The sequence below is a fragment of the Calonectris borealis genome, chromosome 20 (genome assembly GCF_964195595.1).
Source record: "Calonectris borealis chromosome 20, bCalBor7.hap1.2, whole genome shotgun sequence".
Lineage (NCBI taxonomy): Eukaryota > Metazoa > Chordata > Aves > Procellariiformes > Procellariidae > Calonectris > Calonectris borealis.
The window spans coordinates 7,569,176-7,594,006 of record NC_134331.1 but is presented as its reverse complement, the minus strand read 5'-3'; the positions used below and the strand labels follow the sequence as shown (position 1 = coordinate 7,594,006).

The 24,831-nt window shown below is 45.4% G+C and overlaps 1 protein-coding gene across 7 annotated transcripts in view; it reads right to left on the bottom strand.

The window, feature by feature from the left end:
• The window catches only part of SLC38A12 (solute carrier family 38 member 12), a 49,313-nt gene extending 24,519 nt beyond the window's left edge, over positions 1-24,794 (bottom strand). Inside the window, exons 1-9 of one of the 7 annotated variants that reach the window (XM_075169710.1) lie at positions 23,216-23,322; positions 22,192-22,297; positions 21,076-21,197; positions 19,550-19,703; positions 19,021-19,102; positions 17,970-18,072; positions 17,476-17,556; positions 13,100-13,199; positions 12,218-12,326 (exon numbers count right to left, since the gene is read on the bottom strand). In XM_075169710.1, coding sequence (XP_075025811.1) covers positions 12,218-12,326; positions 13,100-13,199; positions 17,476-17,556; positions 17,970-18,072; positions 19,021-19,098 — 471 coding nt within the window. In that variant the 5' untranslated portion in view covers positions 19,099-19,102; positions 19,550-19,703; positions 21,076-21,197; positions 22,192-22,297; positions 23,216-23,322. The other 6 variants (XM_075169705.1, XM_075169706.1, XM_075169711.1 and 3 more) reach the window with 6 other exon arrangements.
• Between the last annotated feature and the right edge of the window lie 37 nt (positions 24,795-24,831).

The following is a 24,831-nucleotide window of genomic DNA, read 5'->3' as shown; positions in this document are numbered from 1 at the left end:
CCTGGGAGGGTCTTCAAATCCATTCCTCCCACCAAGCCAAGCCACAACAGTACCAGCACCAAGGTTTGGGAGCTTCTCTTAGCCAGCTACTCAGCTGACACCACTTTCCCAGCCTCTGCACCTGTCAGCTCTTAGTATTTCAAAGTGAAAAGCAGGCAGGTCAACTCAAGTATTCTTGCCACAGGGGAAACTAGCTGGGGCTTACCATTGCCTAGAATATATTTTTATATATATTTATATATTTCTAAAAGTATACTTTATTAAAGCTCTTATGTTAAAACTTGGTTACATAACCTTGTTTATTGGCTTATCTTAAAAAAGCAAAAGTAAGATCAAGCACTAATAGGACATCTGGTCATCTTATCAGCTTAGTTTCAGCCAAGAGGACCATCAAGAGAGCTCTCAACCACTAAGTGATGGCCAGCTAATACCAAGAGTCTTTCAGACCATATAAACATGCTTTAAGCCAGTCAGAGGGCTGTATTGACTAAACAGGTCCTTTATTGACCTGAAGGGTCCATATCTCACTCTGAACCAGTACAGTTCAATAGCTTTCATGTGCTTACCAGCATGCAGCTTTTACAGAAAAAGGCAATACGGCTCAGGAACCACAATTAGCATCCCAAATGTAGCTGATTCATGTATTAGATGCAGTAGTTACAGCATTATGGCTAGTGCCTGCATATATTTGCAAGAAGACCATCTGAAAACAAGCTTCATTCATAACTGTCATCAGAACTTGCTTGTTTTTATGCTCCACAAACTCATCTGTAAGAATTGCATCTGTCTTTGGCGCTTGCTGAGTAGTGAATTAAAAACAGTAGCTACTGTTTCTTGTTGATTCAGAGCCTGGAAACTTTCAGACAGTTGAGTAGAAGCAGGGTGTTTACCTGAGCAAAGTGAGACCATGAAGATTAACCTTGTTAAATGCAGCAAATACTCCAGAAGCAGAGCAAAAAAAGAGTTTGAGAGGTTTTGGGTAAATGCATTTGTGTGGCACAGGGCTATCATACCAATGCAAAGTTAAGTCTCATATCAGGCCAAGGATCCCTCAGTTTTAATATGAAGATGGGAAAGAGATGTTGCAGTGCTCTCTCCTTAAACAGCTGTCTTTGGGCTGAGACCCCAACCACCCTTTCCTTTCCTTTTCTTTTCCCCCTCCTCCCTCATTCAGAACCAGAGCCTTCCTCACCCTCATTCAGAACTCACCCCAAACCAAATCCTTCCTTGGAGGCTCTTGCTTCCCCTTGATGAAGAAGCGCCAACATCTCACACAAACTTCATTTCAGGATAGTACCAACTCCACCTCTGCAGATATTGATGTTCAGGTTTCACAACTGTTGAGCAACAGTATCTCTTGCCCCAAAGACAGAGTACAGCGAATAATCCTACTCTAATGTAAGCAAGCTGACAAAACAAAATGGATGACTCTCCTTGGCAGACTTTGCCACCTTGGCTGGAAAGCTGAGAGTTGATTGCTTTATACAGGACTATGGGTATACAGCATTCCCACTACAAAGCAAGATGATGACAGGAAGACACAAGCTCTCTTGAACGAGCACTTCCCAGAAGCAACTTTGTTTGATTCAGTGCTCAGACACAAGGAAAGTCTCCTTGAGTACGGTAGGAAAAAGCAGACATTTCATGCATACTGTCAGGAGTGGCAATTCTGACACCCATTCTGCTTCTGCAAGACATCCCCGAGCTCAGAGCTATTTCACAACCCAGATGAGCACTTGAAGGGACAGACAAAACAATATAACAAAACAAGACTGTGCAAGTATGGAGATCTAACAAGATGTTAGGAGATCCAGGGACTGGCTGATCTGTTCCCACCTCAGGTACTCTCCTCTAGAGTGTGTCTAAAGAGACATCTAGGAGAAAAGAACCAAAACCAAAACTTGATTTACCAGTACTGATGCAGGTCAGAAGTTTTATCCCTGGTTGGAAGCTTGAACCAGACCTTCAGAATCATCTTCAGTAGAGTAGTTTCTGATGAATTAGTGTTCCTATTCACATCCTCAGGGAATTTTTAGGGCTGACTTTGGAGAGAAATATTAAATACAAGGTGCATTCCCCGCTCCCATTTGGGACTCCTAGATAAAGAAAGCAGAGCTTTATAACATTTCAGAGCTACTTGCAGCTACACCAATGCCTACCCGCAGCCTCTGGTAGCTCCTCTGCATCCACTTCAAGTTGTCGCAACTGCTATACTACCCAGCGGCAGGGTCCAGTTGCTCATGCCAGGGCTTCAGTGCTTTTCAGCTAAAACACATCAAGGGAAAAGGGTCTCCAGTGCAATATGGTGCCCCCTGTGCCATCTCTCCTCCCCTTCGCTAGGGTGACAAGGCCATGTTTCTCTCCTGCATGAGCTCATATCTCAAGCTAGAGAGCCAGATGGCACATCAGTGAGGGCGGCAATCCAAGCTTTCGTTGGTAAAGCTTTACCCCTTGCAGTGGACAGTACAAATATAAATACATGAAAGGAGTCTGATTGTTCAGGAAGGAGCTTTTTGGAGAGCTGGGGGGGGAGGGGGGAAGAAAAAGCTGAAGATCCACAGCCTCTCAAGGCTGGAGGCAGGGCTGCAGCAGGGGCCGTGCTGATAGGCAGCAAGTTATCAGCAGACAAGCTATTATGAACCTCTTCAAGTTGGTTGAAAAGAGATAAACCAGCAACAGAACAAGGATTGCTCAAAGAAGTTGAGAGGCAAGAGGGATTTTAACCTCCAGATCCCCTGTAGAGTCAGGAAGTCACAACAGAGGGAGGATGCAACCGCCAGACATCCCACAAGGAATATTTATAGATAAAGAAACAAGGGCAGTTACCCTTTGAGTACAGCAAGCATCTGCTGCCACAGCAGCTCCGGTAATTAACGTGCCACTCTCGGGACACCTGGCAGAAGTTTATAGTCATAACTCACACAAAGCATATTGCTGGCACTAAGGAGCCCTCACCCACTTTTCTCCCCAGTACCTTAAGACAAGGAGGAGGTATCCCCCAGGAATTAAGAGCTCAGCTGCTGCCAGGCTGTTTTTTGCCAGCGAAGCAAGTGGCATTTCACCCACTTGCACCCATGGTACCCATTAAGCTGGACGCTGCCACTCACAGTTCCTGTGCCTTCTGCAAGAGATGGAAAGAAGCACCTGTATCCCCAAAGCTACTTAGTTTAGTGAATCCAGGGATTTTCAAATGTTCTAGTCCAGCACCAGCTGATAGCAGCTTGCTTTTGACTGCCCATCCAGCAAACAAGTGTACTTGTCCCAGCTGATGTCCTTGCAAGCTATGACCTTGCTGGGCATCCAACACACCAAGGACCAGCCAGCAACTGAGCAGCCTCTATGTGCAGCTCTGGGAGGTCAAGGCAGAAGTAGCACATGGACGGCGAGGCTGTACCGGAGGGTGCTGCTCTCCTCTCCCTGACTCAGGACCGCAGTCTGTTTCTAGAGCTGGCCCATCTTTGAGCCCTAGGAACTTTCCACTTTGGAAAGAACATCCTGGAAAACCAGTTCTTCCTCCTCTTAAAGTGAAGAAATCCAGGCACAAAGGGTTTTCAGAAAGTCATTCGGTGCAAGGATTGCAGTCCCTGGCACACCTGGGGTGTGCAGGATCATAGCCAGCGGCAAGCTTGCACTCTCCAGGGTAAATACACTTCCATTATCATATTTCACAAGAGAAAGATGGAGGCCAGCAATAACCTCGAGGTGACTGGCATCTAATTTTTCATCACTGGCGTATTTATGGCACAGCCATTTGCAGTATCTTGTAATCACTTTACCGCCTCCTTGACCCCTGGCTCCCCCTTATTCTGCATCTCCTAATTGCATCTGAACAAGCAGGAGGGAAGCGGGAAGCAGCAAAGTGGATAGATGCAGGAGAGCTGAACGGTTGGTTTGTGATACTTGGAAGGACAGCAGAGGAGTTGCAGAGCCAGGTCTGGCTGTATCCCCCACCACTAGCTTGTTTTGACCTCCCACAGGCTATGAAACAGGAGCCTTCCTCCTTCCTGACACTGGGTAGCCTTGAGGAGTCCTCCCGTGCCTCCCCAATTTATTAGAAGGTACAGGAGATTAATGAGTTCCTTCCAACAAAGTGTGAAGGCATAATCATTATACACAGTCACTGCCCAAAATTCGTGCATATTCATACCCTCTCCTGGCAGGGTATTGGCAACTACAACAATATTTATATTAACTACAAAAGCCCCTCAGTTGGACAGCATAAAGTGAGGGACACTTTATGGTCACTTACGGACCAGTGTGACGTGGATGCACAGAAGGCCCTGCAAACATGTCAAGCCACAAACTGCCAGGGTTAGGAGGTACTTGGGTTCAGCAAGGATGACCGCTCCTGAGGGCACTAACCCCTTGTCTGCTACAACACAAACAGTGCCTCCACCACTAAGCCATCATTTTTCCTCTTTTTCCCCTACAAACTTCTCAGTTAAGTTTCACACTATTCTTCAGCTACCTGGAGGATGTAGTTTCAGGGACAGCACTATCCCGTTCACTGTGCCAAGTAGGAGTTGCCTGAAGGGAAAGGAAATGTCCCACACTTTGTAACTACTTTGCAGCACCACAAAAGCAAGAGACAAAGCCTTGTTGCCAGGGGCTAGCAGGGAGTCTGCTTGCTTCCAGCCTCCTCTTTTGCCTTCTCTGTACAGTGCACACCAAACTGGTGCAACAGGCTTCCTAGATCAGCTCTGCCTGAGAGCATTATACCGACTTCAACTTTCAAGATAAATCCCAGCTGCATTATTTGTATTTATAGTCCTGCTTACAGAAGCATGAGCCACATGTGGGATTTGCTGATGTAGTCCAAAAATCCACATTTTTGGACAAGAGCATCGGTGATCTCACCCAGACATAAAGTGCAATTTACGAGGATGTTAAGAAGTTGCAGACTTATTTAGGAATATAAAGAGATACCAGTCTGTCCAGAGCTCTTTCCTCCACAGCCTCTGGTAATGTTCAGAGTGGCCTAACTGCACAATTCTGCAGCCCTGGTGCTTTCTACCTGTATATTAAGGAACTAATGATAATTTCAGGGGAGGAGAGATCAAGATTGCTGTCTTGATGAAAATGCTGATGCGAAGCAGGCAGGCAGCTAGGTCAGACTCTGTTTAAAAACAAAACTGGTGTTAAAGCACCGAACAAAATACTGTAAAATATGTTGTTGAGAAAAAGGCTTGTATTGCATCTCCCAGGGGAGCGCTTAGCTGACTTAACAGGACTTCTCCAACTCTGGTTTCTAGGATGCCGTCATTACCACTGCACAAAATAACACTGCACAGGGGAAATGCATTTATTCCTTATTTTCTACGAAAATGTTCCAAAACTGAAAGGTCTGCGAGTCTGCTGGAACAGTCTAGTCCAAGAAAGGAATTTTAAAAGGCCTTTTTTAAACCTTTACAACTTGCGTGGTGCATGGGTGATCACAAACAGGTATCGGTTCTGACACCTGCCCTGTTCGGCAGAGATCAGTCTCCAATATCAAGAGAGAACAGTGTCAGCTTTGGTGCCTTGCTGCCCAAGTGAGCTTACTCCGAAGGACAGCTTTATTTAGGAAAAGCAGCAGTATGGCCTCTCAGCCTTACCAGGGTGGCTCCGCTGGGCAGCAGGGGCTGTAGTTTGAGCCCAATAAACAGCATTGGTGAGTTCATAACTGCAGGAAGTGCACAAAAGCAAACAGATCTATCTAGAGCCACTTCTCTGCCCAATTTGTTTAGCTGGCTTACTTCCAAGGTTCATGCCCACCATCCATTGTCACGTAAGTCAAACCGAGCACTGAAGTGTGCACGACATTCTTCTATGGGGAAGCCAAGTGCATCTGAGCTCACCAATGGCCTCTGCCTGTCACACCAGCCACCTTACTTCTCTTAAGCACTGGTAGCACCTGCAGCACATCTGGCCAGGCATACAACCAGCAGCACAGCACCCTTCCCTTCCACACAGCCCTTACCAGCCAGCTGGAGATGGCAGGGGAGAAGGATTGGCCCTTTGGAAAAGCTCAGTGTCCAAGTGGCAGCGCAACCCAAGCTCCACTCAAGGAGAAAAAAACCACTTCTCATTGTGAAGTGAACAGGCAGCTCTGTGCAGAGAACACATTCCAGTCCCCTGCACTATTGATCTTCCTGTGAAAAGAGACAAGCTAATCCTTTAAACTTAGTTGCTTCAATCCGTGGTCTTGCAGTTGCTTCACTATTGTACCAAAGGCTCACTCTCCTACCCAGCCCTAGCAGCAGGGAGGCTTGCCTTCTGGCTGATGTTTCTTTTATTCAAAATGCAATCAGTTACAAGGAAAGCAAGAAAAATCACATACCAGGAGCTGAACTCCAGCTCTTAGGTCACCAATACAAGAAGTTTATATTCTACTTTGACAACACAGCGCTCTTTCTGCCTCTCCTCCTGCCAGGTCAGGAAAAACCTCTTATTCACAAGGCCAGTTATTATCTGAAGTTCCCTTTGCATTAGGAAACATGAAGGGTGTGGGATACTCCGAAAGAGCTAATTTATCTGTCACAGGCATATGTGAGTGAGCAATCGAAAGAATTTATTGACAAGCCCACAGAAGAATGCACTAGGATGAAGGAGGCAGGATTTATGCCATATTAACAAGGCTGTATGCCAATTTCAACCTTATTAGTTTCACAGTAAAAAAGCTGAGAATTGCCTTCTCGTCCCACATCCAGATGACATTTAAAAGGAACTTGGCTCCTGTCCTTCTTCAACCACTTCAGAGCAAAGCAGCAACTTAACTGACCTTACTTTCTGGAAGCTGACTAGATGAGAGGCATGAAAAGACTCCAATCAGCCCCTGAGACTGGGCTTTTAGCCAAGCAAAGCTGTATTTCAGAGGCACCTGTAACAAACAGTTAGGGCTATTGATATTTATGCTTAATGCAGTACTAATTCCCTCTTCTGCCACAGCCATAGCTCAAAACTCAGGTACCTGTACATACAGAAATGGCATAATATTCTGGACCATTGAGAGGCTTTTATCTATTTTGAAGGCTTTCAGAACTGGATCTATGCATAGAAGTAGCAGCCGCCTTTTTTGTACATTTGTTTCTACTTCCATATCAGTATCATAATAAAATGCATCAGAGCATTTGTGGTAGGGAATATAATGCAATATCTTTGGCAAGAAGGTCTTACCATTAATAACTTCATATAGGATATGCAAGGTGACGTGCTAATAGTGCCCCAGTCCTGCTGCATCCTTACTGTAAGCTGGGGTAACCTGGAACATAACAATGCTACAGTTTAAGCAAGACAATGGCTTCACACCAGCACGGTAAACTTCCATTAGCTTTCTTTCCTTTCCCCTGGCTCAGTCTGGGATTCCAGAGCAAGCACCCCAAACGTTTTTGATTGATGTGCTGTGAAATCAACCCTCCCTGCTCCAGACACCTGCCACTGAAGCAGCTACCTTCCCCACTGCTGGCTCTCAAGGTCTCTAGACACTGAGACCTGTAAGAATAAATATCCAGAGACGGCAGCTGTGACCCATTTATTACCGGATGCTGCTGCAGGGCACAGCTGAAGAAGGCAGGGTAGAGGAAAAGCACTTGCTGCAAAGGGAACAAGCGGAGCAAACCCAGGTGTCCTTGGAAGAAGCCCTCTGCTTGCAGCATTGCTCCAGCTCTGTTTCTCCAGCTCCCAGTTGGCAAGAGACAGCTTAGACCAATCATGGATGTTCAAGTACTGCCATGAGGGCTCCCCTCATATCACTGCTGGGAGGTAAAAAAAAAAAAAACCCAAACAAAAAACCCACAAAGAAAGCCCACAGAGGCCAGAAGGCAACCCCAAGCTGGAGACATGGACAGAGAAGCCACAAGAGTCTCATGCACTGAACAAGCCGATAAAACTGCCCTAGTGCACGCAAATGTATATGGAAAGATCCTTTTTGACAACAAAAATCACAGATACCTTTACCCAGAGCAGGGGGTACACACACACATGCAGCACAGTCAGGAAGGAGAAATGCTGAGGAGGGAAGCAGAGCACGTACACTAACAGCACAAAGCACAGCGCTCCAGCCTGTAGCTGAAGAGGGCCGGAAAGGTAGCACCACAAGGCAGACAGGATCCACATCAACACTTATCAGTTCAGCCTTCGCATTTGCCGATTAAGTTCTGCTGGCACTGAGCAATTGTACGTGTCCTCAGACTACCTCCTCACCCCCCTGCACAGCCTCCCATGGCTGCAGCCCAGCCCCGCTCTGGTCACTAGGTGTTCTGATCAGAGCATCAGGCTGGAGTGACATTGTCCCCTCCTGAAGAGGGACAGTAAGCGCCTGCAAGCCCGCTCATTTTATTCACTGCACAAGCACATTTCCAACTGGGATAATCTCCATTAAACCATCTGTGCTCCCATCTTCGCTCGGCCCGCACCCGCTGGGCTGCCTGCGATACTGCAGCATCTGTGAACCGGCAAAAGCGGATGCTGCATCCCTTTCCCAATCAGCTAAAAAACCAGCAGAGACTCAGACAGAACAGATGCACCTGGTAGCTTTGACGTGCTACCGAGCCAGGCTACCAGGACTACCTGTGCCAGTCCCTCTTCTGAAAGGTGTACAGCTCCCTCTGAGAATTTTAGCCATTTCCTTTCCATCATGGGAAGATACCATGCTCCAAATTGCCAGAAGAGGAGGGCTGAGAAGAGAGTAGAGGTTTTAGCTACAACAGCTGCCCTGATGCAGAAGACAAGCGCTGTCTGCCAGGTCATGAATGCATTTTGGATCAGACACTCTGAATGGCTGTTGATCCCCAGGATTTAATCTCTTATTTATCTCAGTATCTCCTTTCTACAAACAGGGACTATCATGTCACATTTCTACATCACTGGAACAGAAAGACAAGAAAGTGTTATGATGAGAGATCTGAAACTTAAATCTGCTGCCCCTTCCCCACAGTCTACACAGAAGGCGTCCAGCTGACCTTACAGAAAGCATGAAAGAGCAACTGCATTGAACTGCTAATTCAGCACAGAGGGAACTCGACCCTGTCCTTAGCATTGCCATCCAGACAGCCAAGGGATTCAGGAGTCACTTCAGTTGTCGAGGACATGACAGTGTGGTGACAGATCTGAAGCAAAGATAGAAAGCCATCGATCTGCTTTAACTGTAATCAGTGCTTGCCTTCAACAAGGTCACTGGGCCATCGAACACATGCCTTTCTTCCAGCTGATTTGCCCTGCATGGTCTTGCCCTCACAGGCGTGCAACAGCACGGCAAGGCCCACCTTTTAAACCTCCCTGGACTCCTACGGTCCCAAAGAGGAGGCAAATATTAGCAGCAAGTGATGGGACAAGAGCAAAAGTCTATTTCAGTATTTCCTGTACTTGCCTCACAGTTTTGCAAGCCTTTGTTTTCCAAGGCAATTTACAAACAACAAGCAAGATAACCATTTGTTCAGACAAAGGTTAATAGGGGCCTAGTGGTCTCTGAAGACTCTGCAGTCACACTTAGGTGTGAAATTTTGGAGTAGCGATAAAGATGCTGCACAGACAAGCAAGTCTCAAGAGAAGAATTTAATCTGTCTAAATATTCTGATTATGTACATAGTTTTCAGCTTCCATTCACAGTGATCAGACCAGAGACAGCTTCCAGAGGCCTTTTTAGACAATAAACCGTGAAATAGGATTTTTACATCAGTCATTATTCCCCTCTCCACCCCCAGCTCGAAGAGTCAATGTTTGAAATGGTTTTTGTTGAAAAGAAGACACAGCATTGGGAGGGAAAGAGTCAACAGGAGGAAGGCAGCACAGATCTTTGGCAGACAGGTGGTACTTGGCACAAGAGAGCTTCCATTGGCACCATTTTCCCAGAAAACCTTAAATAGATTATTTCTCCTGGTAGTCCAAAAAAGGCTTTCTGTGGGGTCATGCACAGAGTAAGAAATATAGCACTACATCCAGAGACCTGCTTCACTGGAACAGGCAAGAGCTTCCAGTCACATCCACCCATCTTGCTCCTAAAAGTCACTTAAACCTAAATACAGTACTAAGACAAGGTGAGAAAACTAGAGGCAGGCATCTAGGACAAAAGGGCTGATCCAAAAACTCAGCTGCTTTCTTTTGGGATTGCAGTGTCCATCTGTCCCCTTGCCTGCAAAAAGAGACCTTGTTTGTCCACTGAAACGTGGAACCTGAATTATTCCAACAAGCAATAATTCAAAAAAGAAAAAGTCAAGAAAACAGAGCAAGTTCTCTATGGGTATGATCCCCTGGGACCAAGAGAATAGCTATGCTCTTGATGTATCCCACCCCTTCTCACTTTCGTGAGGCCTCTTCCCCTTCAGACAGGCAGGTTTCAGTTTTTCTTGCATGTTGAAGACTCCACTTCTATACACAAGAAGCTTGGACAAAAATTGTAGCGATAGTTACAGTGTTTTGCTATTAAATTTTTTGCTTGAAGTCAACCGACTTCCTACCCCTGCTCTCCCATCCTCAGGTTTTTCTCGCAAAAGTTTAAGAGCTCTAACTACTGGTCACTAGTTGTCCACATTGCAAACAGCACAGCAGGGGAAAAACATTAACCAGCACAGTCGCTTCAGAGGCAGCCCAAACTTGAAGACTGTGTCAGTACTGTGGTCTGAATGTTTTATAGATTATTACATCTCTTATCCCTCTTTAGGGAAGTCGTCATCATCTCTGTTTTCTGGAGAACAAAACCATACAGGTCAAGTAGGGAGTGGGACCAGCAGAGCTGGAGGTAGAACAAGTCCCAGTTTACTCCCATACTCATCCAGTAAGAAGCATTGGAGACCTTAACAGAAAACCACAACTCTGAGGTAATGCTGACACCCAGCAGTCTCCTGAAAATAGTGATTGTGGGAACCGTCCCCCTCCAGTAACCCACTACAGACTGGTACATTCTCCCACAAACAATCCTTCTCTACTTCTAAGGGGGAGCAGAGAAAAGCACCAAAACCCTCGTCTCAATTACTGAGCAGGGAAGAATTAACCACTAGCAAAGACTTTGCAGATATTTATTCCCCGAATCCACAAGAGGGGACAAGCAGAGGGAAAAGCTCCTCTGAGAGTTATGTACACAGACGGCAAGTCTAATGCTTACACAGTCTTAATTCTTTTAATTTTTCAAGTCCTAACAACAATTATCTTCATGAATTATAGACATAATATCTGAGATGCAGGCAGTAATTAATGCATGTCTGCCTTTTCTGACTAGCTCCTTCTGCTGGGTCTGGGAGAGTTATTGAAATTCAGGAAGGAAATCTTCAATCTTCTGGAAGTTTTAAAGAAACAGACCAAGACACAATTTAATAAAGCAATAATATTTCTCTTAAATAATTAACTAGGCTTTGACATTCACTAATATTTCTGAGGCCCAGCTCTTACTTTTGCAATAACGCTGGAACAAGTGCACTCAGGGATGTGATCCACTGCACGTCCAAAATGTACTAACTGCAAAATTGCTTCAAATAGTCTTTACCCTTGGATTTTTCTGCACACGCAAGGCCACCTTCACTCTTTTTTCTTAAAATTCTCACTAAGACCCTTAACAGAAGCCACACTATGCAGCAGTTGCATACCTCCCTCTTCTCGTTTTGCCCTACTAACACCTGTCTCCACGTGTGAGCGCTCAACCCTCCCCAAGCTCAAGAGAAGCGGTGTTTATCATCCTTTGGGAAAAAGCTCAGTTTCAGAGCATAACCACAGCACATTAATAGATGCAATAGACAACTCTAAACTAGACAGAAAGCTATTACTAAAGCAGCATATAGCACTGGATGTTGTTTAAGTGGGCTGTTTCCATCATCTCTCAAAAAACAGATTCTCCTGCAGCATAAACAACTTTATTCACATAAAGAATGCACTCAAGAGAGCTTAAAATACTCCAGTATATTGACAACAATTACCTCAAAGCAACAATTACTTAGCCAGCCACTGAAAGAAAGCCCATCCTTTGACATGGGCATATCACCTGCTTAAGCAATATAAAACTACACAAGAAGGACAGAACTCTACTTAAACACAAAATCATAAGGATCATTCTGATGGCCACCAAATTAAAACACAGCCATGTCTCCAAGAATAGAGAGGGGGTATTTGGCCAAAAAGGTCAGACTGAACCAAAAGCTTCACACTTCTGTTGTTCACTTGAACCACATTATCTCTACAGCAAAAAATCTCTATCCACTAGAAGCAAAGTTTAAACGGAAATAATGGTCACCTCAGTTTCTCAGAAACTCACCAGATACAGTCTGTAAGCATCAATCCGCCGAATTGGCCCCCAGCACTTGTCCGTGTCATTATACTTTGTGCCATCTCCAACACTGCAAGAATGGTTGCCAGTGGCACTGCTGCGAAAGGAGGGAGAAACAAAAGACAATAATTAACTCCTAGCAGATGTCTTCCCCTCTCCTGCATTCAGGAAAGAAGAACGAACAGAGACCTGAAGTGTCCATTCCTCTTCTCCCTCCCTGAACACCCTCCCTCCTTATATTTTCTGGACTGTGTAACAGAGCAAGTCACCGAGTACCATACATTTAAAGCAAAATCCTTGAATTGCCTGCAGTTATTTAGAAGTTTGATCATCAAGCTAGCAAGTTTAGGTCATATATGGACCACTGAGGTTTTCCATTTCAAGTCATGAGTCCAAATCCAGCCCAGCCCAGGTCTGATCAAACCAATCTCTTTCATTATCAGTTTCTGGTCTCAGTCCAGAGCTAAGTCCATGTAACATCATTACTCGCTGGTCACAGGCTTGGTAAGCATCACACCTCTCAGCTCTTACACAAAGAGACAGAGAAGCTAAAATATTGCACAGAGTATTGCAATCAAACTATTGAGCAGCAAGTCTCATGTCTGCAAGTGCTGAAGCTGGAAGTACTTCACACCTGAGGACTTATCTGAAATCAGGTCAGCTACTTTTCACACAAGTAGCAGGCACTCAGGTGGGGAATATAAAACAACTTCACCCTCCCACCCACAAGTGATGAGCTGTCCTTGAGTCATTTCTCCACTCTGTTCTTCAGAAAGTAGAGCTGGTCCCAGTCAGACGTATCACCCCATTAAACCCAAAAGCCTGCTCTCTTCTCTGTTAGCACAACCCCACAGCAGAAAGCACACTTACCAGGACACTTGCATGAGAGAGACCGGTACAGCTGCTGCATAGATTGCCAGGTCTCCGTAGAGGTAGATAATTATGCAGAAATAGAAGAGGTTGACACCCACTGCAGGAAAAAGAAATATTGTACAGACACAGCAGAGTACACAGGGACTCTTGAATTCTGCACTTCAAATACACAAAACTTTTTCAAGGTCTTAAAAATAAATCACTATTTGCCTCCATAGTTTACTTCTTCCTGCAGCAAACTCCACCCAAGGGTCACATCAGCAGCTTAGGGAACTTAACCACAGCAGAGGAACTGACTGGACACAAGGTGCCTCAGAGCTCAACTCTGCCTCCTTCAATACCTGGCCCTGACACTAGGCTCTCTAGTTCAAGCTCATCCTCCAGTTGCTGGTCAGGACCAACAGTCTCACATAAGTCATCTGCCAGATGAAGCTGTCAACTTGGAACAGTCACAGGCAAACTAGCTGATGCTCACAGACTTGGTGTGAGCGCAGCTTGACGAACAGCAAAATGAAGAGAGAAGATGCTTTTAGTCTCTGCCAATTCCAAACCCTCTGCTTGCAAACCTGCAGGACCTTCACATTAAGGATTTGGCCCTGCAGACCTCAGGTTCCACATGGTTGAAACGGAGCTGCTTTGGGAGATTCCTTACCATCAGCAACTTGAGCCAAGGTTCAAACCTGCAAAGCTTTAAAACTCTGTTTCTACAGCCCTCTTATGCTACTGCCACAGTATGTGCTGTTCCTGCCCCATACTGTTTTCTTGGGTAGTTTTTTTCTTTTTTTTTTTGTTTTAAAGCTTGCCCTGCCTTCACCTATGCGATTAAAAAAAGTCTTACACAAGTTACTTGGGTGCACAGAACAGCCTTACTGGGGCACAACAAGACACTGCTGTGGAAGGCTAATATCTGCAAGGATAAAGCAATGCTTGATGACACCCCAGGATTCTTTTCTTCCAAGCAAGTCAGTATAAATCTCACCAAGGAAAAATAAACTGGAACATATTTTAGTTCAAAGAGAGGTGAGCTACAAAACCAAAAAAAAAGTCTCAGATTTGTTTCATTTAGGAAGTTGACATTGAAGGAACTTGCCCATACTTTTAAGTTGCGATGCCACCTGATGCTTAATCTTAATGCAGCTTGGGCAAACCAATTCACCTCTCCAAGCCTCGCACGTGACAACTATCAAAAAAGGACAGCATTACTGCAGGAATGCGGAGACTCATATTTCTACAGTGCTTGGATGCCCCAAAGTTTTACCATGGTTTGGCATCATACTGCCCCTGGATCTCTGGATGTCAGGAAACATCAATAGGCGTTCGCCTTCATTTACATAAATTATTCAATATGCTGAGCCTACTTAGCATAAAACATTCCTAAAAAAGGGCTGTATTGGGAAAGGAGCAAGGAAACTTTCCAGCTTCTGTAAAGTAGCACACTAAGGCCAGTACTCTAGAGTTGTTCCTGGTTTGTCTAAATAGACAAATGGAGATCTTACAGAAAACGTCAGATCATTTCATATAGTTCCCCCCTTGTTTTCTTACTCTGTGAAAGATTTAAGATGGCTTCACAGTTAAGGAGTCTCTGCATTGTTCTGAAGATGGCAACAATCTACCTACCAGGTACCCACCGGCACATGTTATACCCCTGTTCCAGTGTCAACTTCTCTGTCTGTGGGAAGTCCAAGTGACGGTCCTCTCCCAAACTCATCCTCTCGAAGGCAGGAAGACTTTAGCATCAGTTTTTTTCTAAACTGCTACTGACCCTCCCTGATCAATACCTTCATTACTGGACACAAAATGGGAAAAAAAAAATCAATGACTTCCTGTGGGGAAACAGCATGATAGATGTGCCCAGAATCCATTATTGCAACAAATGACTGCTCGGTCCCAGAAGAAAGCACCCAACATTGGGAGGGCGGGAAGGAAAGAAGGGGCGGGGGGGGGAAGGCAGTTCTTCAGAGCCAGCTCTTCTGAAAGAGCACACAGGTCCTTCACAGCCTAAACCTAAGTCAGCTCCCTTTAAGAAAGCAGGCAGTCTGAAATTGAGATTTATCCCCAGCTTACCTCCTAGGACTGCAGATTCAACTCCTGTCAGATTATTGAAAATAAAAATCACTCAAGAGAAAGGAGCAGAGAACTCACTAGAAATCAGAGGCTTTGAGGTCTATTGCAAAGCTTTCACCGGCCTTCTCTCTGAAGACTGTAAAGTCCTCAGACACCTTGGGTTTGAATCCATGCTTTGTATATTGTGAACAAAAAACAACCCAGACATTTGCTAGCTTGTGAAACTGCAGAGGTTGGCACTTGAGGCTGGGACTTCGCAAGCGTGGCTCTGTTTCTCAGCCCTAGGCAGTAGCAACTGGGCACTGAGCAACTGCTCTTAATCATGGCCTTTCTGTGCAACCATCAGAAGGAAGCACCTCAGTAAGGATCTGCAGAAGGAAGTACTTAACTTGTCTCTTCTCTGCCACTGCTCAGCAGACCAGAGGCTATCTCTGAAGTAGGACTCAGCAACAGTATAGGGACAGAGCCTCATTGCTGAGCACAGAGGAAGGGAAAGCAGGAAATAAGTTACAGCTGGCCCAGACCCTTCGCTGTGTACACCTCATCTCATCTGGAAGTCACAAGTTGTTTCAAGCTATGGTCTGCAGCTGTTCCAGCTGCCTTCTGCAGAGAGATTCATTCCCTTGCATTGGGCTCAGTAGGCTCCCTAACACAGAAATCAGATAACCCTGGCTAAAGCAACATGAAGAAGAGGGATTAAGATTTAGAGTACTAAGCAGTTTATATATCACTTTGCTAGGAAGTGTACATCCGTGCCTGACGGGAGAGAGGACATATATTTCCAGCACCCTCTACTGGCTGAGCAGCAGCCAGCATCAGGGCAGAGAGGTCTAGAAGGCAACTGCCCAATGCCTGGCTGGCTTTGGGGGGTTGTTACCATCTCCCCTGTGAAGCACATGCAAAGCAGGGGCCTTCTGGAATTTGCTTATGGGAGCACTCTGCCTCCCGTGATCCCCCAGCCCTCCTGCAAGCTGAAAAGGCCTCTAAAGCTGAATCCTCAGCAATACTGCTAAGCTCTGTTATATGGCGCTTGCTCTCAAAGTGCTTCCCAAATATTACTCCCCAGAGGATGATCGAGAGACAGGGAAGTGTTCACAGTGTTTTACAGATGGCAAAGCACACAAGCAAGAAAACTTGCCTAAAGTCAGAGCAACCCAGTGCTACAGGCAAGACTAGGAACAAGACGTTTCTGAGTCTCCAACCCGCACTCAAGTCACCTCTCCTCTTCTCTGACTAGAAAAGTGGCAGCCCAATTATTTTGGATTATTTTGATAGTCCTAAGTGATTTAAATCTACAAAGGCCCAGAAGAGGCATGCAGGGAAATTAGGAAGTTTTTTCAATTGGACTTTAAAATCAGAAATAATATAGTTCAAAGAATTTTCACTCCTGAAGCCCAGCTGTCCTTCAGAGGCAAGTCTTACACTGGCATAAAGCTGAGGTAATGTAGTGGAAAAAACCAGCTCATCGCGTCTTTGTAAGGCAGCCACTGAACAAGAGAAAGTGTCACTTTCCACAAGAAATGGGGCCTGACAGGCTCAAAACTGCACAACCATGGTGTCTGATGATTTTCTGGCTCTACACAGCATTTCAAATGTACTGTTTTACAAGTTTCAGAATACCTAAGATTGTAGTTTGCATTTCTATCGCATGCAGCAATGGATATGGCTTTATTGCAAACAAGTTTGTTCCCTGGCATACAAGAGACATTTAAAAGCAAAAAGACAAGGCAGATGCCTATCATATGCACACCAGGGACCCTTTCAGCAGTTCATGTCCCAGCAGCTCTCTTCGTGACTGCCCAGACACACGCAATTCTCAGAAGCTCTCCCCAGAAGTCTCACTCCTTCAGACTGATACTTTTGGGGTTCAGGGAAGCCCAAACATCTTATTCTCAAATGCCACAACCAAGATGGAGCTAGAGAACACTACAGCTGGGCTCTACTGCTTTAGACGGTGGAGATCACAGAGGACAGATGCAATTCAGAGTTAGGTTAAGGGCAGTCAGAAAAGGCTGTGGGTAGCAGGTTATGGGCCCATAACCTGCAGTATTTTGGCTAGTTCCACTACCACCACAGCACCCTCCCCTTCATGCAGGTTCTGGCCCACCTGGCCCATAAACACTCTACTTTGTAGACACCACACAGGGGAATGAATACAGTCCACAGAGAGAAGGAACGACACTTTTGGGTGGAATCATCACAAACTCAGGATGCAAACCCACACTGAGAAGCACGCAAAGTTAAGGAAAAGCCATACACGCAACGTGCAGGAGGACCTGGAGGGACTTTTGAAAACGTGAATCACTTACGTTTATTGAAGAACATGGAAGCCATCTGGCCCATTTCCACCCTCTCAGTGATTTCAAAGATATTGGGTGAGCCACGTCTCTCTGCAAATTGAAAACAAGAAATGTTTCAACCAGTCTCTCCAATAAACCCAGAGACTAGATTATCTGAAGACACTCAGGAAGCTCTAGCAACCGTTTGAAGGACAGTATGTATGACTCCATAGCTGCAGAGTCACGGGTCCAATTACTCTGCTGAAGTTAGTTTAAAAGTGTTTTCAAAGTAAGATGTTGTCTTCTTAGTGACCTAGAAGGAAAAGATCTTTATCAGACTGCAGAAAATGAACTGAATTCTCAATGAGTCTTATCTTGCAAGTGCTAAGGACTTTGGGATGTGAGCATGTGGAATTATGGGTGAAATGGACAAAAGAGTCCTGCTCCACTTGCTGGAGCCCTCTGGGACAGTGTCTGCAGAGAAGAGATCTCTGATCCAGTGAAAGCATGTACTGGGTACTTACGAACTGACAGGATAGGTCGTGTCTCTGCTCGCTCGTAGCCATCTTGGAGGAGGACATCACTGTCAGATACTCCAGAGGAAGAATCCTCATCCTCATCATCCTCCTGGAAGAAAAGACCAGACCACTGCTGAGATGTCTGCTACCTACAGTACAGGCTGTGGCACCACCAGTGTCACGGTCTCACTTCCAGAAACTCAAAGGAAGGTCCCAAACAGGGATAGGCAGGACATGCAAGCACAGGAAATACCAGGGAGCCTTTGGCCCGGGATTGGGATGCTGTGGAGAGCAGAAGAGGGTACTAGCAGAGCAGGCTGAAGTGAGTGACAGGCTCTGCTGTCCTAGCCTAGGTCATGCACACAGCAACAGTGTCCAATACATGTAGTGATATGTGGCACAAGGAAGTTAGAAACTTCCGGCAGATCTGCAGGGTTGCAGAACTGGTAGAAAAAAAAATCCAAACATACATAGTCTTAGCTAGTCAGAGCAGACAGGTCTAGCTCCTAACTCCAACCCACTAGCATACAGGCAGGGATCTAAATCAGTACAAACAATTATGCCTTGCACTGATCCAGAAAAGCCACTAAAACCAGGATCCAAAAAGCCACAAGTAAGTTTTACAGCAAGGACATATTTCAGGACTGTCCACTCCCTGGGATACAGCCTGACTGACAGCAAGGACATTCCAGTCTGTCACAGTTAAATGACACGAGATCAGCAAGGACTTACAGACCTCAGCACACTCCAAATGGCACCAATATATTGGCTGCCACCTCTCCACATTCACTGAGCAGCACTTCTGGGCAGGAGAGCACAATCAGTAAGAAATGTGAATAGCACAAGAGATTTTTCAAAGCAAGAGCAGAAAATTCTGTCTTTAATGAGCAACCCCACAGGGAACTAACAGCCATATTTTATATGGCAAAGTTAAGTACAGTAGAAATTTATTCCTTTAGAGTTACTAATGAGGCAAGGCAAAGATGCAGAGGAATCTCAGGCAAGTCCTACAGGATAAAAGAACAAGAGAAAATGGAAAATTAAATCCCACACAAACCTTGTGTTTTTCCATTCTCTTCCATCGCAGCTGGGCATTTGCAGCAGCCATGGCTTCCACCACAAAGGTCGTAGTCATATAGCTAGAGAGAGAAATTCAGTTGTGTCGTGGTTATCAATAATAGCCAAGAACTGTCACTGAAGGAAGATAGAGAATTATTCCCATCTGTTTGTAGGAGCAAACAAACAAACCAAAACAACCCTTTCACCAGCTCCCCCCACACACTGCGTTTCTGGTACAATGTTTCGTCTGAGTTTGCTGCTCCCTTCTGTTCTTGAGATTAAGGTGTTCAAGCAGACCACACATGCAGTAAAATATAACATGCCTTCAGATATAAGACGACACTTTAGATATCTGGAAGGCACCTTCCTATTGTTTCTGTTGGTTGAAGAAGGCAAGAGGACTTCCCCCTTTGTTAGAAAGCAAGCTTCCTTCCTCTTTTTAGGGCCTAGGATGAACACAGTACTATTCTGAAGCTTATCTATTAGGGCCTGTGGCAAAGGTACTACGGTCCCCTAAAGAATCTTACAAATGGCATCAGAAGCAAAGCAGCAACACAAGACCAAGAGGCAGATCACACATGAATGCAAATACACTTTGCTGGAGGCCAAGGGAAAAGCTGTCCAGGGAGACAGTGAGAGCCACTGATGGAAGGAGTATCATTATCTCAGCTAAAACCAGTCCTATAATAAAAAAAAGAAAAACCAAACTTTAAATCAATCTTATTTAAGGCTTTAAAGTGGTTTCTCACTTCAGAAACTGGACTCACTTAACAAGCTCAAATGAGAGATTAGTTCTGCAAGAATAAAAGAAAGCAGCCCTGTCCTAAGGCCCATGTAGCAATTTCTGCCTAGAGTCTTCTTGCACTGAAGTGTCCCCAGCAGGCACGAGGAAGTCACAAGCACCAGAATAAAAGCAACAGAGCAACGCAGCTCCCAAGGCATGTAGTACTTTGAGCTGCATCTTCTCAGTCTAATCCAGTGCAGTTTTGGTAGGCAGGTTTGGAGGTTTGTGCTCTTCTGCTGACCTTGAAGGATTGTCTGCTGGTGTTGAGTTTCATACACTGAATTTATGCTTTTAAACTAGTATCTAAAAGGAATTACTTCCAAAGTTCCCAGTTACCAGTACTCCCAGAGTTTACATTTTATCAAGCCTTTGCAGCATACAGCTTTGAGGTGGGGAACTTAACAAGCATTACTACAGTCAGTACTGACCATACAGTACAGATCCGAAAAGCACTGCCTCTAAATGAAAGGCACATTCAGGCTGACAGAGCTGGTTACTGACAAGAAAGGAACTTCTAAATTCCATTCTTACAAACAGCAGGGGGGGATTTTGTTTTATTTTATTTTAAAACCAAGCAAGAAGCAAGCAGGGATTCACAGCCCGTCAGAAGATGGCAATTCTATTAATAACTACTTAGACATCAGTGCTGTGTCAACAGCCTTCAGCTCCACCTGCTGCTGCAGCAGGGAGACATCTGGGCAGAAGCTCATGGCGAGCCACTGAGAGAGTGAGACCAGCTCCAAGGTCTCAAGCAGCAAAGGTGTGAGGGGGAATAAGATGGGCCCGGATATACAGTAATTTGTTTTCCTGACACCCTTGCAACTGCCCAGAGCATTGCCAGAAGCCAAGAGAAAACTAACACAACATGTCTACATCACATCTGCAAGTCACAAAGCAGAGAAATGACCCCGTGTCACCTGTGACCTGATTAGTGTTTGGGGAACTGATCTGTGACAGAGACAAGCATGGGATGTATCCACAGCGAGGACTGTATGAAAAAAGGAAGCTGGGAGAAAGGTCCCAGAAGGCTCTGGACTGGAGAAAAAGTCTTTCCCATCAGTCAGGAAATGGGATGTAGCACCACATTGCAGGCAGGCAGAAAATGCATCCCTCCAAATAAGGTCCACAGGCAACACAACTGCAGGGACCAATGCTCAAGCAGCAGAGGGACAGGATCACTCAGAAATGCAGCAAAAGTCTTAGCGCTGTCCTTACAGCCCCACCCAATTGAACCCCCCAATCCCCTAAAGACACATACTTACGTCCTACCTCATAAATCCCAGGAACATTAGGAGAACAAGGCTGACGAGCCACCCTGCTGTCGCAAAGGCCTTTGGCATGGTTAGGGCTCCTGTTCCGACAATGAGGTTGAACATGTAAACCAGACCAACCTGCAATCATCCACGTAATCCAACATGAGAGTTTGCAGCCGTACCAGAGATCATCCAAGACACCTCACATATGTACTCATTTAAATGGAGAGAGAAAAATCTTTGAGCAAGCAGACTGGGAGCAAGCCCATGCTAGAAATAAATATGGGAAGGGACTGATAACCAAAGAGAACAAAGTAAGCGTCAGCACATTTCCGGAGAAACTGACATTCCTCTCCATTTTTCTAATTATTTTTAAATATATTTTTTCTTTCTAACTTTTAAAGTTAGAAAGCACGTTTCTAACATGCTTCTTGTTTGTTTGTTTGTTTTCAAATCCACTGCCTTCTACCAGAAGGGTCTACACTGTGGGTTAGGGTCTCTCCTTGTTTTCTGACCTGAACCTAAGTAGTTATGACTATGTACATAAGTTACCTTTCAGAATCTCTTGCTGTTCTTTATTCTTAGTCAAGCAGGAAATACCCAAACAGAATTCTAATTCAAAGCCTGCTTGCCATTTTACCAGTAAGCAGCTGAGCACTGGATCCCTGAAGAAGGGATTTTACTTCTGGAAAGGAAAGCATTTTATCCTCTCTGGCAATGAGCTTTTTTCTGCTCAGGGCAAAAGATAAATGTGCACCTGGACAGGACCCTCCCAGGCTATAAATTTAGCTGAACTCAAGATCAAAAATGGCCCAAAAGTGTTTGTTGTTTTTTTTGTTTTTTTTTTTAAATATAGGTCAGAGTCTCTCCAGAGGAAAGCCAGTACAGAACTGTGTCTGAGTACACTTTTCTGGGTGTGGACCAATTAATATCAGGAGAACTATTCCCCAGAGACCCTGCAAGCACTCCTGCCCTTCATTCACTGACATAAGCACAGCAAATTCATCTTTTGACAAGTCTCCCAGAACGACAAAAAAATCAGCCATTGCACCTTACAGGAAAGTTCTTTTCATTCAGCTGGCGGAGCTGTCATTCCCCGAGCACAACTCAAGTGCCCAGGGCCATGACTTACTCTTCAGTGAAGAACTCTTGAAAAAACACCTCAGATGATTTTCCTTGACTTTGGTCAACTAGGCAAAGATGAGAATGGTGCCTGTGTGTTCAGTCTGGCTAGACATCTTCAGGGAAAGGGGAGAGAGTCATAGCCTTTGAGATTAGACTCTAGGAAATTCATGCAATACTAACATAACAACATAAGAGCAGGTTACACTAATCCTTTAGGGACCACACATCCCAGTTACTATCTTGTTCTCTATTTTCTCAGTTGTGACCTACTTCTGCAGCCTAATATCCACTTCTTCTAAATTCAGTCATTATCATGGGAATGAAAGTTTTAAAGCATTTGAAAGCCAATACACAGATTTCAGGACTGGTTCTATCTTTAGTGATCTGTGACTTCACTTCAGAAAAACAAGTGTATGCAAAGCACTATTTTTAAGAGCTGATGCTATGAACACTTGCGGCTATGAAAACCAGTATTTCCAGTGACATGGTAAAACAGTAATTGGCTCTGCAGTTTCACAGGACACCACATTACAAAGAAGAAACATCTTGATTACTGGTTATAAGTATAGTGGTTTAAAACAAATTACTACAACAGTTACAAATAAGTAAACTTTAAGAAATTCAGAGGAAAACGTTATATAAAGTAAAAAAAGAGAAGCGAAGTGGGATAGTTTCCATGTCACAATCCCCCTGTTTATGTTAGCTTCACGTGACAATTTGGGTTGATGAAAACATTACCAAAATACAAGGAAAGAGGGTAGACAGATGCAAGAGCTGGTATGGGGCATGAAGCTCTTTTTAACACTTTTAGAACTATACTTTAAGCAGACATCGTCCCTTCACAGTATATAAAGGGTTGTGTGACATAAAAAAACCCTCCAAGTACAAGCATTTTTAAGTACTGTTTGACCTCCATCATCTCTTCAAACACTGAGGTTATGTCTATGGGGAACCAGGAAATGAAAACACAACGTTGAGAGAAGAGGATTTTGAAAAGACTTCTGAGCAAAACCACAAACAGCGGTACTTACATAGGGAGAGTAAAGCTCTCCTGTATCAGTAATGCCACCAGCCATGTTGAAGATGGTGGGGAGACTCGGAGCAAAGTGAGGAGGGTGTTTTCAACTTCTGTTGCCTTTAACCTAGAGAAACATCATAAAGTTGTGTTAGCTTTGTCGGAAAGAGGAGGAACTCACAAGTCAGCTTTTACACATCAGTCTTTCGACATCTGAACAAAAGAGGATTTCAGCAGGACCTCGCACTTCAGACAGATTATACCCCACTCACCAGCCACTTGGTTCAATACTCTACTGAAAACTTCCCGTTAAACTAGTTCAAAAGTAACCAAAAGGCCCTGCCCTTTCACAACATGTGATGACCAAACTTCACCTTCTCCAAACAGCCAGAGGGGCTGTTTCAGACACTAAAACCTCAAGAGGAAGAATGCCTGCCTTGGGGATGATCTCATACCACTGCTTCTCACGCAGCTACTACTTTAGAGAGCACGTGCCTCCTGCAAATCAAAGCAGTAAAAAACCAGCCTACAGTCTCTCCTCATGATCTCAAGTAAAGAAATAAACAGACAAATGAAAATACTGGACCTATGAAAAAAAAAACAACAAGAAGTTTTGTTACATGTACCAAGGTTTCCAAAGCAGAAGTATTTGGGGAACTTCACATTGTCTTAGAAAAATTACAGGGGAGAGGGAGAACTCAAGCCTTCTGAAAGGTTTCAGAGTCAATAAATAATTAGGTGTAGTTGAATTGTTTAAGAGCTTTATCAAATTCCTCATACTTCTACATACGCTCCTACTTAGCCACACCAACTGGAACAAATCATCAGCACAAACTTCACATGCTAAGAGCACTACTAAAAAATCCAGTTTGTCAGCTTACACACGCACGCTAAACAACAGAAATCAATCAGGCAGCACAGCTCACTGTGGTCATAACTAGACTGGCCCTCAGAAGAAGAGGCCAAACATCTTCTTTTATAACAGACCTCGACTCAAGTCACTGAAGCCAAGCTTAACAAACCAAGAGAAAGCAGCAAGACCACAGCCACGCTAACAGACATCTCCGGGACACGGCCGGGGAAAGCCTACGTGTGCAGGACACCCACCGCAACTCCGGAGAGGTCCTACCCCAGGGCCTGGTGCCTACCAAGGCCTCCAGAGCCCCCCGGCCTTGCCACTTCCCGGCTCTCCCCGGGCCTGCCTGTCCCCGCAGCGGGCTGTGCTCCTCGCCCAACCCGCCCTCCCCAGGGAAACTCCCCCGCCCCGCAGAAGCCCTCTACGAGCCCGAGGGCCCCCACGCCCTCCCCCCAGTGGCCCAGCGGCCTTCTCCCCCCACCAGGGCCTTGTCGCTCCAGCTCACCACCGCCCTGCATGGGGCCCCCCTCGGGCCTCACCCGCACCCCCGCCCATGGGACCCCTCCCCAGACCTCACCCCTCCCTCACGGGGACCCTCCCCAGGCCTCACCCCAGACCCCACCTATGGCCCCCCCGGGACGCCGGTACCTCATCGGCGGCGGCTCGTGCCGGCGGCCCCGCCTCCCTCATCGCGGGGCACTTAGGGCGCACGCGCTGCCCACGGGGACCTTCCGCGCACGTGACAGGCTCCCGGGGCGGGGTAGGGGCGGGGCGAA